This window comes from Lampetra fluviatilis, chromosome 30 (genome assembly GCF_964198595.1).
Source record: "Lampetra fluviatilis chromosome 30, kcLamFluv1.1, whole genome shotgun sequence".
Taxonomy (NCBI): domain Eukaryota; kingdom Metazoa; phylum Chordata; class Hyperoartia; order Petromyzontiformes; family Petromyzontidae; genus Lampetra; species Lampetra fluviatilis.
In genome coordinates this window covers 8,900,410-8,915,962 of record NC_136304.1, presented here as the reverse complement: position 1 = coordinate 8,915,962, position 15,553 = coordinate 8,900,410, and the positions used below count along the sequence as shown (strand labels likewise).

Here is a 15,553-nt window from a genome sequence, read left to right as displayed (position 1 = left end):
CGCTACACGACCGCTCCCCCGTACGCGAACACGCACACACAAATACAAAGATTCCTTCATGGAGCCTTCACCGGCTGTTGGGGCAAAGTGCCGTGAGCGAACAACCGAGGAAGGCCGTCACGGCGCACGTGGGGGTGGCCTGCACCACAGCCTTTGTCTCCCCAGCGCTGAGGTTTACATCTGCGCTCATCTGTGCTCCAGGTGTTAATTTAAGGGCGAGTCGACCTCGTGGAGGCTGGGAACTGGTTCAGATATTCACCACTGTTGTTGGCCGTGAGCAGGAAATCGAACTTGGGCGGTCGGGATCGTAGGGCAGTGTGATGACTGCTGGGCCTCCGATTAGCACGGGTGGCTAAGTATGGTGCACAAGAAGTTCAACATACGTACGGGCCAATGCTCCACACACATGCACATTAACGCGCACACACACGCGCGCACACGCGTGTACACGTACCCTCCCTCTGTGAGTTCCGTAGACACACCACCTTGGGCAGCGAACTCAGCAGCTCACAGTCCGCGGCTTCCGGTCGGCACGTAGGAAAAGAGACAAACACGGCACACATCCTTCAAATAGGTAGAAGTAAACGTCGTGGCAATAGCAAGCAGTCGAGTGTGGAGGGTGGTCGTGGTGGTGGTGGTATCGAGTGGGTGGTTGTGGTTATCAGAAGATGGTGATAGTAAATGGTGGGACATTACATTACTTTACTTATGTAGCGACATCGCGGATGTCACTGTGTGGTGCCGGCTCTAGCGAGGCACGGCGTGCGATGTATCGACATCGCGAACACCCCGTAGGTGGGTGTAGTACCAGCCCTAGAGGGGGCTCGGTGAGCGCTAGGATAGCGCTCAGTGGCACCACGCGTGGCGTGCAGTGCCGACCCCTACAGGAGGGAGTGTGGGAGTATCAGCCATTGGATGAGGTTACCCCGGGCCATGGCACTCTGGTTGACCCTGGAAGGCACGTGACCAGTAAGATCTACACAGGGGCCCCAGGTGGGGGGTAGAGGTGGTCACGTGTCAGGGTGAGATCCTACTTGAAGGGTCGAGAAATGACAAGAGGTTTCTCGAAGGTGGTCGTGGCCAAGGGCGGGGCCAGCTACAACCCAGCAGTATATCAGCCAGGTCCCCACAGGGATCGGGGCTCTCGGCATTGCTGTTGTCATCTGAAAATCTAAGATCTACGATCTACGTCCAAGAAGAAGTCACCAACACGTGGACGAGGACCCTAGCTCGGGTCCTGTCCGTTGTAGCTACTCCCAGTGACTAGCGGAGTTAGCCTGGTGGTCCACCACCACCATCGGTTATCTGGTAAAGAGCCAGTAACGCCTTTGTGTTAATGTGTTGGTGTTAATAAATGTGTGTTGCCTCCAAAGAGTACGTCTGCGACTCAGTTGAATCCACTACACCTACGTCACACGTGGTGGCTTTATCCACAAGAGACGATTTAGCGATATTCTCGTAAGTCTGTCGACGCTGCGGCGTTGGGCGAGTGCGTCTTACTGAACGACGCTGACGAAGGATGCGTTCCCCATCTTGCCGGTCGCGTTTGGAGCGATCGAGCGGCCAGCGGCAAAGTTTGAGCTCGTTTACGCAAAATGCGACGTCTCGGATGTGATAAGCGGTTGACGAGTAGTAGGTGTACATCATGAGACCTCCTCTGCCAGTACCAAAATATAGTAATAGGGGTTTTCCCCTTTTTTCTGGCAAAAAAACTTCAACTTTTTTACAAGGAATCATGTGTGCATTAACCACAATACTTGTGGTCAAAATGCAAACAAAAAACACACTCTGATAATATATGCATTGTCCTTGAAACTGATTGGTCCACACCAGAGACAGCCTTGTCTCAATTGGTGCTAGACCAGATGACGCCAAAAGGCGTACAGCTCAAAGACAATGCACTATCAAAGTAATGAGGGCTCGGGGTGAGCATCTATATCATTAGACCTCCAATTGAGACAAGAAAGCCGTCTCTGGTGTGGACCAATCAGTTTCAAGGACAATGCATATATTATCAGAGTGTGTTTTTTGTTTGCATTTTGACCACAAGTATTGTGGTTAATGCACACATGATTCCTTGTAAAAAGGTTTCAGTTTTGTTGCCAGAAAAAATCGGAAAAACCCCTATTATTATGAGTAGTAGGTGGTTGACATTGAATTTAATAAAGCTGCATATTGTAATGAAATGGCGTGAGAGGGGCGGGTAACGCATTCCAGAGTTTAGCAGCGTCTATTATCGACTCTCGCCGGAGCCGACAATAAAATGGTGCCTACTTTGTCGCAGGCCCTCCGCCGTCATCCTATATGGAGACTAGCCTTGGCATTGGAATGTGGAATATCTACACTTGGCACAGGGCCACCAGCAGAGATGAGCACTGCCCCGACACGTGGTTGGAGTAGGGAGACGTGCGGCCCAGTAGCTGGCGGATGGCAGTGGTGGTTGGTGAGAGACGGGGGTCCCGCATGATTGAATGTTTGTATGTTGAACTTCTTTTGCACCATACGTAACCAACCGTGCTAATCGGAGGTGCGGTGAATAGGGAGGGAGTGAGAGTGAAACAATGTGGTGGTGCTGCTGCTGCTGCTGCATTGCACAAAAGACAAAGAGCCCACCGTATAGCCTGAACAGTCTGTTGTGGCAAGTGCTGTTCATGAGCACCTATGAAGGCCGGAACAGCACACGAGGGGGCGGGTGGCCAACACCACGCCTGGCCGCCTTTGTCTCGCTAGCAGCGATGTTTACACAACGCACCAGGTACTCATTTGAGGCTGAGTCGACCTAGGGCAGGCCCAGGACCGGTTCATATAATCGTCACTGATTTTGGCCATTAGCGGGAATCGAACTTGGGTCGCCGGGTTCGTAGTGCAGCGCGCTAACCACTACACTACCGCTGCGCACCCACACACATGCACGCTTACACACATGTGTGTGTGTGTGGGGGGGGAGAGGGTGGAGAGGAGTGACTCACGATCGTCACTGAAGTCGTCCACGAGGATGATCTCCTGGATGAGATCGTGCGGCGTGCGTCCCAGAACGCTGGCGACACGGTCGGGGCAAAAAAATCAGAGGCGCGACGTCACACGGGGACAATCGTTCGCAGGCTGCGATAATCACAATAATTTAAATTTGTAAGGTGCATTTCACCCGTGGATGGAAAGCAGGGTCATAAGCAGCGTGAATGGCCAGAACTGCATCGGGAAAAAGGCCATTTTAAAGAGGCGAGTTTTCAGGGCGTATTTAAAAAGCACTAAATTTCGATTTAAAGCTTTCGTGACCGCAGGGATTCATTCATCTTCTTGGTTCTTTCGGTAAAGTCACGTAGAAGGGAAAATAATAAAAAGAAAACGTAAAAATTTGTTATGATTTATTTTTATTATTTTATTATTTCCCTTCTACGTGACTTTACCGAAAGAACCAGGAAGAAAAAAAGCACTAAATATTATGTTTGCCTTCCAATTATCAGAGGGCAACGCGTTCCATAGACGCGGAGCTGCACTGGCAAAAGCCTGATCACCCCGGGAGCAGAGCCTTGACCTCGGAGTACTACGACGGAGATGAGAAGATCTCAAGCTCCTCGCTGTATAGAAGTGTATCAGGTCCTGGAAGTAATGTGGGTGCTAACCCATTGACAGCCTTGTAGGTCAATAGCAGCAGGACCTTGTCATCAATTCGATATTTGATTGGTAGCCAATCAAAACATATCGAATCAATATTTAATATCGAATCGATATTTGATTGGCAAATATTGATTCAGAGCTCCGATTCCCAGACCCGACTGGCTTAACATATTCAGCTTCAGTTTCATTTATTTGTTGTGGCCCTGTGAGCCAATCGGCTCTTGAATCGGGTGCAACCGCAACAAACAAAAACATGAACAAGAAACATCTTAAAGTGACTATGCGCAAATAGAAAAATCCTGGAAAAAACAGCAAAAATCATCCAGCAAAAGCACCTTCTATGGGGCTTGCAACGCTCCATCTCCACTAAACCCCCGGCCGTCGCGCTCACGCATGCGTGCGACGAATTGCGCGTCGATTGTTTACATTAAAAAAATAAACAAAATCTATCGTATGCAAATTATACATCCTCCCTGGCTGCCACCATGAAATCTGAGTTGTAAGTGATCAAGGATCCTCACACGCAACTCTCATCGCTCTTGTGCCTTTACACCGATGGCACACATTAACAAGGATACACAATACACATGAAACAGTAAACGTAATCGTACATATTTCGCACCTCTCTTTAGCCACGTACGGCGTGAAAGAAGTTCAACATACATTCACGCAAATCAAATCATGCCCGCAAATCTTGACAATTCAGGAAATCGTGGGGAGGCGGTGAGCTGCAAAGGGGTAAATTGCCTAAGCGCTCAGCATCTCAAAAGCACTCCAACATCACCTGCCGTCTTCAAAGTCCTCCACAGACTCGCCCCAGCCTACCCCGCCCCCCTCTCATCTCTCTCTGCCCCTCCCCCCCCACCACCGTGAAAAGTAACCGAGGCCTTGGTTGACACGAGCGCGTCAGCGTTCACTCGGTGGGGGAGTGGGTCCGTCTCTCCCGGGCTGCCCTGCACCGTCTGGACTGTCCCCGTTGCCAGGCTGCTGACTCCATCGTTCCCGTTGCTTTCGATTCTCTTCGAGAGAACAAAAAGTACTCGCGTTCAGAGGGCAATTAGCCTAAAAAATTAACCCGTAAAAACAAAGTTTTTCACTATAAATTCTTTATATGCGTGGCGGCTAGAGTCCTCTCGTCCTCTGGCTTGAGATGGCTGCCACCTATGGGCCAGATGATTGCCTGATACCATTAAGCAATTGGTAATTAAATATAATTTATTTTTTCCTAAAAAGTGTAAAATTTTGGAAAAAAAATTTCACGAAAATAAATTGTCACGCACAACGAGTCTGTGTGCAAAATGTCAGCTCCATTGGATCACGGGAAGTGGGTTAAAAAACGACCAAAAGATTTGCACGGTCGTAAGCGCGCAAGCAAGTGAACTTAATATAAAGGATTTAAAAAGTAACCCCACTGGCGTATTCTCTGCTGCTGCTGCTGTCTAAGTAATTGTCTAAGCAACTGTAATCTAACGATGACCTGACATTAGAGATTGGATCTGACTAAAGTAATATGCTCTCTGTAATGGATTAACATGTTGCCATGGTGGTGAGATGTTAACTACCTCGCCCGGTATATGGGAGGTCGTGGGTTCGATCCCGGCACATGTATATTTGGAGTTTGCATGTTCTCCCCGTGGTCGCGTGAATTTGTATCCAGGCCCACCGGTTTTCCCCGCCACATTTAGAATCAACATGCGTTTATATTTAATGGGCTGCTATAAATGTCCACACGATGATAAGCCACTCTCAGTGTGCCATCATTTGCGATAGCCAGAGATATACAGCTCAGTGGGCCTTACCTGGTAAAGGAAAAATATGTGTTGGTTTATATCGTTGATTAACAAATTGGCTGCAGAGCAACTTGGAGAACTCGGGTGTTTTTTTTTACTTTACCTGCGCAGGGTTCTGAGCAGAGCTGAGCGCGCTTCGTTGTGGAACGTGATGATGATGCTGGTGGGGGGGAGGTCCTGGTCATAGTGGACGGATGAGCATCTACACGTACAAAGACAAAGATCCCCCACATAGGCTGCACAGATTGGTGGGGCAAGTGCTGTTACGGCAAACGAGCGCTGAAGGCCAGTGTGGCGCGCATGGGAGGCGGGTGGGTGGCCAGCATCACACCCTGCCGCCTTTGTCTCCCCAGTGCTGACGTTTACAAACCGCGCCTGGCACCATGCCGTGTAAGGATGAGTCGACCTAGGGGAGGCCCAGCACCGGTTCGGATAATCGCTGCTGATATTAGCCGTAGCTGGGAAAGGAACTCGGTTCACTGGGGTTGTGCTAATCATTGTGCCAGCACTCCACCGCATGCATAAACATGCACAAAAACCCACACGCAGAGATTACATGCAAGTGACACGTGTGTGTGTGTGTGTTCTATGGTTGTTCAGTTATTGTTGTATGGGTGCTGTATGGGGTTGGCACGAGTCGTGGTGGTGGATTGTTGTTGTTGGTTGTGCTACCTGTAGTCAGTATGTGCTGCGAGCCGTTCTATGGCTATAGTGCAGCAGAGTGTTGCAGATGATTCTGTAGCAATTGTTGCTCCTGGAAATGGCCTAAATTAGTTGTCGTATTGGTTTGGGTGTTGTATGCGTTTGGGTGTTGTATCGTTGTGGCGATTATATGGGTATTGGTGTTGTATGGGTATTGACATGTGGATAATGATGTTCTAAGTTTGCTGCCGTTGTATGGGTTTAAGTGTTGTATGGGTTTGGGTGTTATATGGTTTTGGGTGTTCTATGGGTTTGGGTGTTGTATGGGTTTAGGTGTTGTATGGGTTTGGGTGTTATATGGTTTTGGGTGTTATATGGGTGTGGGTGTTGTATGGGTATTGGTGTTATATGGGTATAGATGTATGGGTCTGGCTAACGGCACTATATGGTTGCGGTTGTTGTATGCGTGTTGTGTGCGCGTTGTATGCGTGCTGTATGCGTGCCGTATGCGTGCTGTACGCGTGCTGTACGCGTGCTGTATGCGTGCTGTATGCGTGTTGTATGCGTGCCGTATGCGTGCTGTATGCGTGCTGTATGCGTGCTGCATGTGCGTTGTATGCGTGCTTTATGCGTGCTGTATGCGTGCTGTATGCGTGTTGTATGCGTGCTGTACGCGTGCTGTATGCGTGTTGTATGCGTGCTGTATCCGTGTTGTATGCGTGTTGTACGCGTGCTGTACGCGTGCTGTTTGCGTGCTGTACGCGTGCTGTTTGCGTGCTGTATCCGTGTTGTATGCGTGCTGTATGCGTGCTGTATGCGTGCTGCACTCGTGCTGTATGCGTGCTGTATACGTGCTGTACTCGTGCTGTACGCGTGCTGCACGCGTGTTGTACGCGTGCTGTATGCGTGCTGCATGCGTGCTGTATGCGTGCTGTATGCGTGCTGCATGCGTGCTGTACGCGTGCTGCATGCGTGCTGCATGCGTGTTGTACGCGTGCTGTACGCGTGCTGTACACGTGCTGCACTCGTGCTGTACGCGTGCTGTACACGTGCTGCATGCGTGTTGTAGTTGCTGGTGGGCGTCCTACCGATAGTGGCGCGCGTCTCGCAGCGCGCGGCTGCTGGACAGGCCGTCGCTGGCGCGCTGGTTGAAGGCGAATCTGCGGTAGGGGTCGTCCCCCTCGCGCCAGCGCGCCCCGTCCAGGTACGCCTGCTCGTCAAAGCCGTCGGCAGCTGGGGGCTCCTGGCATTCACACGCAACAAAGATGCCCCCCCCCCCCCCCATAGCTTTAACAGACTCTTTGGGCAAGCATTGCAAGCGAGCACCTGTGAAGGCCAGCACGGCGCACGAAGGTAATGCAGTGGCTAGCACCGCGTCCGGCCGCCTTTGTCTCTCCGGTGCCGATGTTCACACCTGCACCAGGCACTCGTTTTAAGGCCGAGTTGATCTAGGGAGACACAGGGCCGGTTGAGATATTCTCCACCATTGGCCAGCCGTGGCCTGGAATGGAACTCAGGTCGCCGGGTTTAGTTTATCGTGCGGTCCGTGTCCCTACGTCGTAGGGGTGTTCATGCATTTGCTCGGTTTTTAAATCCTTTATATTAAGTTCACTTGCTTGCTTGCGTGCTTACGACCGTGCAAATCTTTCGGTCGTTTTTTAACCCACTTCCCGTGATCCAATCGAGCTGACATTTTCCACACAGACTCGTTGTGCGTGACAATAAATGTTCGTGAAAAAAAACATTTCCAAAATGTTACACTTTTTAGGACAAAAATATTATATTTAATTACCAATTGCTTAATGCTGCCATGCAATCATCTGACCCATAGGTGGCAGCCATCTCAAGCCAGAGGACGAGAGGACGCCACGCATATAAAGGATTTATAGTGAAATACTTTGTTTTTACGGGTTAAAGTTTTTTCGTTGCAGACCGATGGCACCGGCGTGTGGCGTTGTGCCTGCGGAGGCAGAAGCGCTGCTTCGCCCCACGCAAAGCTGCCAAAGTGTTCCTGGGGCTCAAAAAACGTCTCTCTTCCATGTGGCAGGTGAAGCCCATTGATGCACGCAGGAGACCTCGGGCGGCACCCCGAACGACCCTCGGCGACTCGCTAGAAGAGCGCGTGGAGGGCTCTTAGCGGAGCGGGGCCCGCAGCCATCGCCTCGCGGAGGCTCTCTCCCCCCCCCACCACCACAAACACCACAAACACCTCCAGAGTGCCATCGCAACGGAGCGCTGACTCGGCACTCTCACAGGACAAGCTGCGCGTGTGTGTGCGTGCGTGTGTGTGTGCGTGTGTGTGTGTGCGTGTGTGTGTGTGCATGCGCGTGTGTGTGTGTGCGTGTGTGTGTGTGCACGCGTGTGTGTGTGCATGCGCGTGTGTGTGCGTGCGTGTGTGTGCGTGTGTGTGTGCGTGTGTGTGTGTGCATGCGCGTGTGTGTGCGTGTGCGCGTGTGTGCGCGTGTGCACGTGTGTGTGTGCGTGTGTGTGCGTGTGTGCGTTTGTGCACGTGTGTGTGCACGTGTGTGTGTGTGCACGTGTGTGTGTGTGCACGCGTGTGTGCACGTGTGTGTGTGTGCACGCGTGTGTGTGTGTGCGTGTGTGTGCGTGTGTGTGCACGCGTGTGTGTGCGCGTGCTTGCGTGTGCGTTTGTGTGCGCGTGTGTGTGCGCGTGCTTGAGTGTGTGCGTGTGTGTGCGTGTGTGTGCACGTGTGTGTGTGCACGTGTGTGTGTGTACGTGTGTGAACGTGCGTGTGTGTGCACGCGTGTAGCGATTAGCGCGCTGCGCTACGAACATGGCAACCCGGGTTCGATTCCCGCTCACGGCCAACACCTGTGATGATTATCTGAACAGGTCCTGGGCCTCGCCTAGGTCGCTGAGCCTAAAATGAGTACCTGGTCGGTGTGCAAACATTTCCGCTAGAGAGACAAAGGCGGCCGGGCGTGGTGTTGGCTACCCACCCCCTCGTGTACCGTATCGGCCTTTATAGGTGCTCGCTAACAGCACTTGCTCCTACAGTCTGTTAAGGCTATACGGGGGATCTTTGTCTTTTGTACGCAATGGGGAGCGGTAGTGCAGCGGTTAGCGTTGCGCTGCGAACCCGGCCACCAAAGTTCAATTCCCGCTCGTGGCCGCTGACACCAGAATCTGAATCAGTCCTGGGCCTCCGCTAGGGCGACTCAGCATGAAATTAGTACATGGAGCAGTGTGTAAATAGTGCCACTAGGGAGACAAAGGCGGCCGGGCACGGTGCTGGTCACCCACCCCTCGTGTCCCGTGCCGGCCTCTACAGAACTTGCCCCAACAGTCTGCTAAGGCTGCACGGGAGATCTTTGTCTTTGCGCGTGTATGTACGTGTATAATTGCATGCACGTAAGCGTACGTTTGTATGAATTTTAACAGGTTGTCACTTACATCGGTGCAGGGACGCCGGCAAAGGCTGATGAGCCAGATGCCTTCTATGACCTCTCCCAGGCATTGACTAAAGTGGCCCCTCGAGAGAGAGAGAGTCATTTAAATTATGCGACTTTAATGTCTGAGTGGGTCACGACGCGAGCACTTACGAAGGACGGCAAGGCATGGGCCAGGATGGGCTCAACAATAAGTGGTGAGGGGGTGGCTTCAGTTTTGCACGGTCCACGAATGGGCTTGTCATCAACATCGTTGAATCTACACACCTTGCCAGATCCAAGTCCGAACATCTTGCTGGTCTACGTAGTGGTGGGGCGGCAAATGCGAGGCAATGTCCTTGACGCCAGGTTCTACCGTGGGGCGGATCTGGAGCTTGTCATCGGTGAAATCCATTGCTGTCCTTGTGGATACAGACATCCACGTCGGGACGCATTCAAACCCGCAACAGCAAACCTTCAGCGAGATGTTCATTTTATGAGTGAGAACATGATCCTAGATTTGAAGCTTTCGTGACTGCAAGGATTCATACTCTTAGGTTTTTTTCGGTAAAGTCACGTAGGTAAAAAATAAATTTTTATTTGTCGGTAAAGTCACGTAGGTAAAAAATAAATTTTTATTTGTCGGTAAAGTCACGTGGGTAAAAAATTACATTTTAGGTTTTTTTCGGTAAAGTCACGTAGGTAAAAAATTTAATTTTACCTACGTGACTTTACAAAAAAAAACCTAAGAGTGAGAATATGATCATCGCTTCCAGCTGGGGTTGCACTCTCCTCCCTTCCCCTGACGCCCAGGGTAAATGGGGTCAATTTAATGACTGCTTTACGGAGCTGCTATTATGGACCGATACCGAGTCCACACATCCCCGGACACCGTGAAGGAGGCGGTGTTCAATGCCGGTGACAGAAAGATGCGGGCGCATTCACTTCGTCCACAATATCTCCAATGCCTGAGAACGAGGAGGCTCATCACAACCTCCGCTCGTAGATTCCGGGGAGCTGTTCTCATACACGTGACGCACGGTCCCCTCGCTTTAGAATCCACTTCAGTCGATTGATGTCCCAAGGCTTTAATCTCCGTCCAGACGAATTCTCGGTCTCTCTCGTAAAAAAAAAAAACACTCGCTCATGGCGCACATTGCTTCATTGTCACTGGAATATATCTTTCCGTGAAAGTTGAGTCTTTAATGAGGAGACATGTGGAAGGCACCGGGAGCCAGGCCTGGTGAGTAAGAAGCTGTCCAGATTTCCCAGGAGGTTTTATTTTAGATTCCCCCATTAACTCAAAGCAAACTCGACGATTACATCGCTCTGCAAATATTGCCGATATATAATCTATCGATCATATTAAATTTGCCATCTCAAGAGCCATATCCTTACAACTGTACACTTGCCCTCTCTGCTGTAGCACCACTTCTTCGGCCAGGCTGCAGACAATATCGATTGCCCCCTCGTATACCGGCCCAGGCTGCCGGAGCCGGGTTCACGCGCCCTCCACATTAAGCGTAAGAGCCACGCAGAGAGCAAAACGGGACAGCAACTATCACCCCGTCTCTTAACTGCAGGAATTCCTCCCACAACCCCCTTCCATAGCTCCCCCATCACGTGGCCTGCACACCACGGATCTCATCCCTTTGCCATAAAAACCATACAACGCTCAGGCGCTGGTGAAAACTAGTTGGCTCACACACCAGCCTATAATTTAATTGGCAAGACGTTTAGACTGCAGTCAAGGGATCACAGACTTACAACGGTTAGAGACGTTTCGTGAGCGGTCATACTCCCGGCCGCCACATTTGTGCACGACGACGCGGCGGCGCAAGCAGCTGCACGTTCGTTCGGTGGGAAACTTGAGATGATACCGAGAAACACATATTTGGACACTAAGATAAAGATCCCCCGTGTGGCACACACAGGCTGTGGGGACAAGTGCTGTTCGCGAGCATCTGTGAAGGCTGGCATGGCAGAACGAAGGGGGTGGGGTAGTCGGCACCACGCCCGGCCGCCTTCGTCTCCCCAGTGTTGGCATTTACACACCGCACTTATTTAAAACGAATTTTAACTATTTGACCAGGTAAGGCCCACTGAGCTACATAGCTCTTTGTCAGAAGTGACCTGGCGACAAGTGATTGCTCAACTAAGTGGCGTTTCACGGAGAAATGTAGAGCAGCCAAAAACTGTAAATGCGTGATTATAAATGTGGAGGGGAAACTGGAGGACCCGGAATAAAATCCACGCGGAGAGAGAGACACCGCAAACTCCGAAAATACAGCAGCAGCAGGCGTCAGGGTCGGGATCGAACTCACGACCTCCTGTGTAGCAGGCGAGGTAGTTAACATCTCCTAGCCACCGTGATGATGAGAGAGACACCGCAAACTCCGAATATACAGCAGCAGCAGGCGTCAGGGTCGGGATCGAACTCACGACCTCCTGCATACCAGACGAGGTAGTTAACATCTCCTAGCCACCGTGGTGCCGAGTCAACCTACGGGAGCCCCAGGAACGGTTCAGATGTTTGTCACCGATGTTGGCCATGACCAGGTATTGAACTCATGGCACTGGGTTAAGAGTGCAGTGGGCCAACCACTGGACTAACCGCCCCCTGCACATGTGGAACACGTGTACGCACAGATGCATGTGCACAAAGACAATGATTTCCCCCGTATAGCCTTAACAGACTGTCGGAACAAGTGCTGTTAGCGAGCACCTATACATGTGCACACTTACACAGACACACGCGAACACTCAAGGACGAAGGCCCCCTGTTTTTTCCTCACAGAGTGTTGGGGCAAGTGCTGCTTAATAAGGAGTACATGTTAAGTGCATATTAAGAGTGCACATCAAGGTCAACACAGTACACGAGGGGGTGATGTGGGCCAGTAGGGAAGAACAGGCACCCCAGCTGCGAATCGAACCCAGGTCCATCTTCACGTCAGGCATGAGTGGTCACCACTGTGCCATTCTGTGCGCTGTCATCACTCTCAAACCAAGCTGATGGACTCGACACTTTCCTCCGACAATCACCCACTCGCAATTTCTTTGTCGGGAATGATTTACACCAAATGTGAAACTTGACGGCGACGCTAAAACGATCAGTTCGTACCTTTTTCTTTTTCGACTCTGCCTTCTCGACAGACCTGTTCTCCACCTAAAGACGGCTGCTTGCGTTGTGGCCGAAACGTCGTGCGAATTATTTTCTTATGTTTTATTTTTATTATTTTATTATTTTCCTTCTACGTGACTTTACCGAAAGAACCAAGAAGATGAGTTCGTACCTTTGTACGTCTCGCAATACGTCGACAATTGTGCAACAAACGTGGCGATAAGTGGTACCTGGATACAGTGCGGCGTCCTGCCTGTCCAGTCCCCGCATCCTACGGCCCCATGGCCAAGATCGTCGGAGGTGTGGGGACTCTCCTGGAAGAGTCGGCAGAGATTGTTTTGTTTTAATGAATGAATGAAGGACGTAGAAAATGTAAACAAATATCGGCGGTGAGCCGTAGCATCCAGAAGTAGGATTGCTTTGGTCTAGTCTAAACTGAAATGAACAAGGTTTATTGTAGCAGGTAGGGCCCACTGAGCAATATATATATTTCTCTTTCTTCAGATGCGACGTTGGCTGCAAATGAAAGGTCAACGAAGTGGCTTTTCACGTGGACATTTATAGCAGCCAAATACTGTAAATGGGTGTTTCTAAAAGTGGTGGGAAAAACGTGAGGACCCGGAGAAGAATCCACGCGACCACAGGGGAGAAAGACATACAAACTCCAAATATACAGCAGCAGGCGTCAGGGATGGGATCAAACCCACGACATCCTGTGTACCAGGCGAGGTAGTTAACATCTCCTAGCCACCGTGGCGCCCCTGATGGCAGAAGCCATTTGCTGTCTTCTGGTGGCGGAAGCGATTTTCTGGAAGGGGCCATGGGTCGTCTGCAACCTTCGGAGGCAGACAGAAGCCATCGTGGGCGGGAGGAGGTTGGCAAGTGTCAATTAAAGGCTGGGAGTGAACTGGGAGCTCCCAGCCTCGCCGAAGATTGTCTGAAATGAACCCGAAACGTTTTTGGGAGAATCCAGGAGTGACTGCCTGGGTGGGGAAACTGTGGAGCTGTGGGTGAACCACCCCTCTCCCTGCTGTGAGGCCTTATGCCTCGTGGTCAGCCTCCCACTTGCCTGGCTACACAGCGGGAGTGCCTTTGCCTCTCCTCCCCAAACGAGCGCTACAATTGAAAGCCACCCCCGGTTTGACACCGGTGCCCTAGCCCCGAGGTTTAGAAGGGTAAAAAGCGTTGTAGATTAGTGATCACCTAGACGGTGATAGTGTTTTAGCTTCTTTATGTTTAGGGGCCGTCCATAAATGACGTCACGCGATTTTGGACGATTTTTCACGCCCCCCCCCCTCGTCACACGGCGTCACAAAAAGTCAGACCCCCCCTCAAATATGACGTCACAAAGCTCTGCCCCCCCCCCCTCCCCAAAACCATATTTCCATTTTGAAAATAAAACATGCTTCAAATAGCTTTAAACTATTGTCATTGTAGTGCGTATTTAATGTGGTGCTGCACTCTGATGTTGTCGGAGAAAACATTTATTAAAAAATATATTTAATTAAGTAAAACGTGGTGTCTATATTTATTTAAAATTTCGCATTTTGATGTGACGTCACATTTCTAAACCTCCTCCCCTCGTCACACATCGTCACAAATGTCTGACCCCCCCGCCCCCTAGGTGCGTGACGTCATTTATGGACGGCCCCTTACTTGGTGATACAATTTTTATAATAAAGGTGTCTTTGTTGTGGGTTCGATTGCGTAAATATGGAGAGTAAACCCACGTGCTGAAATAGTAACTTATTGGTACGTTTCGTTTACGTGACCAACCTTACGAATTGGCTGTGTTGGCGGTGGCGGCTTTATCGACACATTTACATTTACTCAATCTTTTAACCCAACAAACCTTTTTTATGGATATTGGTCGCGGAAACCTACGTGTTACAACAATATTTAGCCGACCATTTACCTCGTGATGCAATCTTTAGCCGAGCATTACCTGGTCTCTCCAGCTACCCCCCATGGCTGTATTCATATTCAAAGTCCTCTTTAAAAAAATTTGCCAATTACGTAAAGGCCCACTTAGTTCCTCTAACCCCCGCCCATGGCCTCAGAAGTGCCTCCTTATTCCTACAAAAACTCCATTTGCTCAAACTCTCTTTGGTAAAAAAAAAATTAACCCGTAAAACAAAGTTTTTCACTATAAATCCTTTATATGCGTGTTCAATGGGCCACAACCCAGCCCACATTGGTCTTTGAAACGGGCGGCTAGAGTCCTCTCGCCCTCTGGCTTGAGATGGCTGCCACCTATGGGTCAGATGATTGCCTGCCACCATTAAGCAATTGGTAATTAAATAGAAAAAAAAATTACCTAAAAAGTGTAAAATTTTGGAAAACAATTTTCACGAAAATAAATTGTCATGCACAACGAGTCTGTGTGCAAAATCTCAGCTCGATTGGATCACGGGAAGTGGGTTAAAAAACGACCTAAAGATTTGCACGGTCGTAAGCGCGCATGCAAGCAAGCAAGTGAACCTAATATAAAGGATTTTAAAAAGTCCTCCACGTTTCTGGAATCGCCTTGTTGCTCATCAATTACAACCTGTTCCCTCCCTTCACTGCCCAGCTTTGTTTCTTCAGTTTCGCCTTTTGGGCGGAGATGAACCCGGAACCCGACACTTGCAGGAACAAATTACTTGTCATTTACTTTGTAATTTGTTGATACAACAAGAAATTACTTGAAATGGGTTTTACCCAACACTGACTACAGTCCCCCATGTGTCTCCTCCCCTTCATCTCTCTCCCCTCAACGTGCACAACCTTCTCTCTCAATTTGATTCTCAATGCCATCTCTCTCTCTCTCTTTACAAAAGCTCACTTCGCCCGCCCGCCTCTCTCGCCAATGCATCGCCTCGCTCGTTATTACAGGGCAATCTTCCTCTGAATGTCTCCCTCTCTGTGTATGCCTAATTTATCATGTCAATGCGACGCCGTGTTGCATTTCTATTCTCAATCCTCACGATGCATTCTTTGCCGTGCTAATGTC

General features: G+C 50.2%; 1 protein-coding gene across 1 annotated transcript in view; it reads right to left on the bottom strand.

Moving 5' to 3' along the window:
* Positions 1 to 15,553, bottom strand: part of LOC144943239 (polypeptide N-acetylgalactosaminyltransferase 16-like) — a 42,569-nt gene that overhangs the window by 14,816 nt on the left and 12,200 nt on the right. The window contains exons 3-7 of the mRNA XM_078870550.1: positions 12,792 to 12,875; positions 7,139 to 7,293; positions 5,512 to 5,610; positions 2,970 to 3,037; positions 455 to 520 (exon numbers count right to left, since the gene is read on the bottom strand). Coding sequence (XP_078726676.1) covers positions 455 to 520; positions 2,970 to 3,037; positions 5,512 to 5,610; positions 7,139 to 7,293; positions 12,792 to 12,875 — 472 coding nt within the window. The remainder of the gene's footprint in view (positions 1 to 454; positions 521 to 2,969; positions 3,038 to 5,511; positions 5,611 to 7,138; positions 7,294 to 12,791; positions 12,876 to 15,553) is intronic.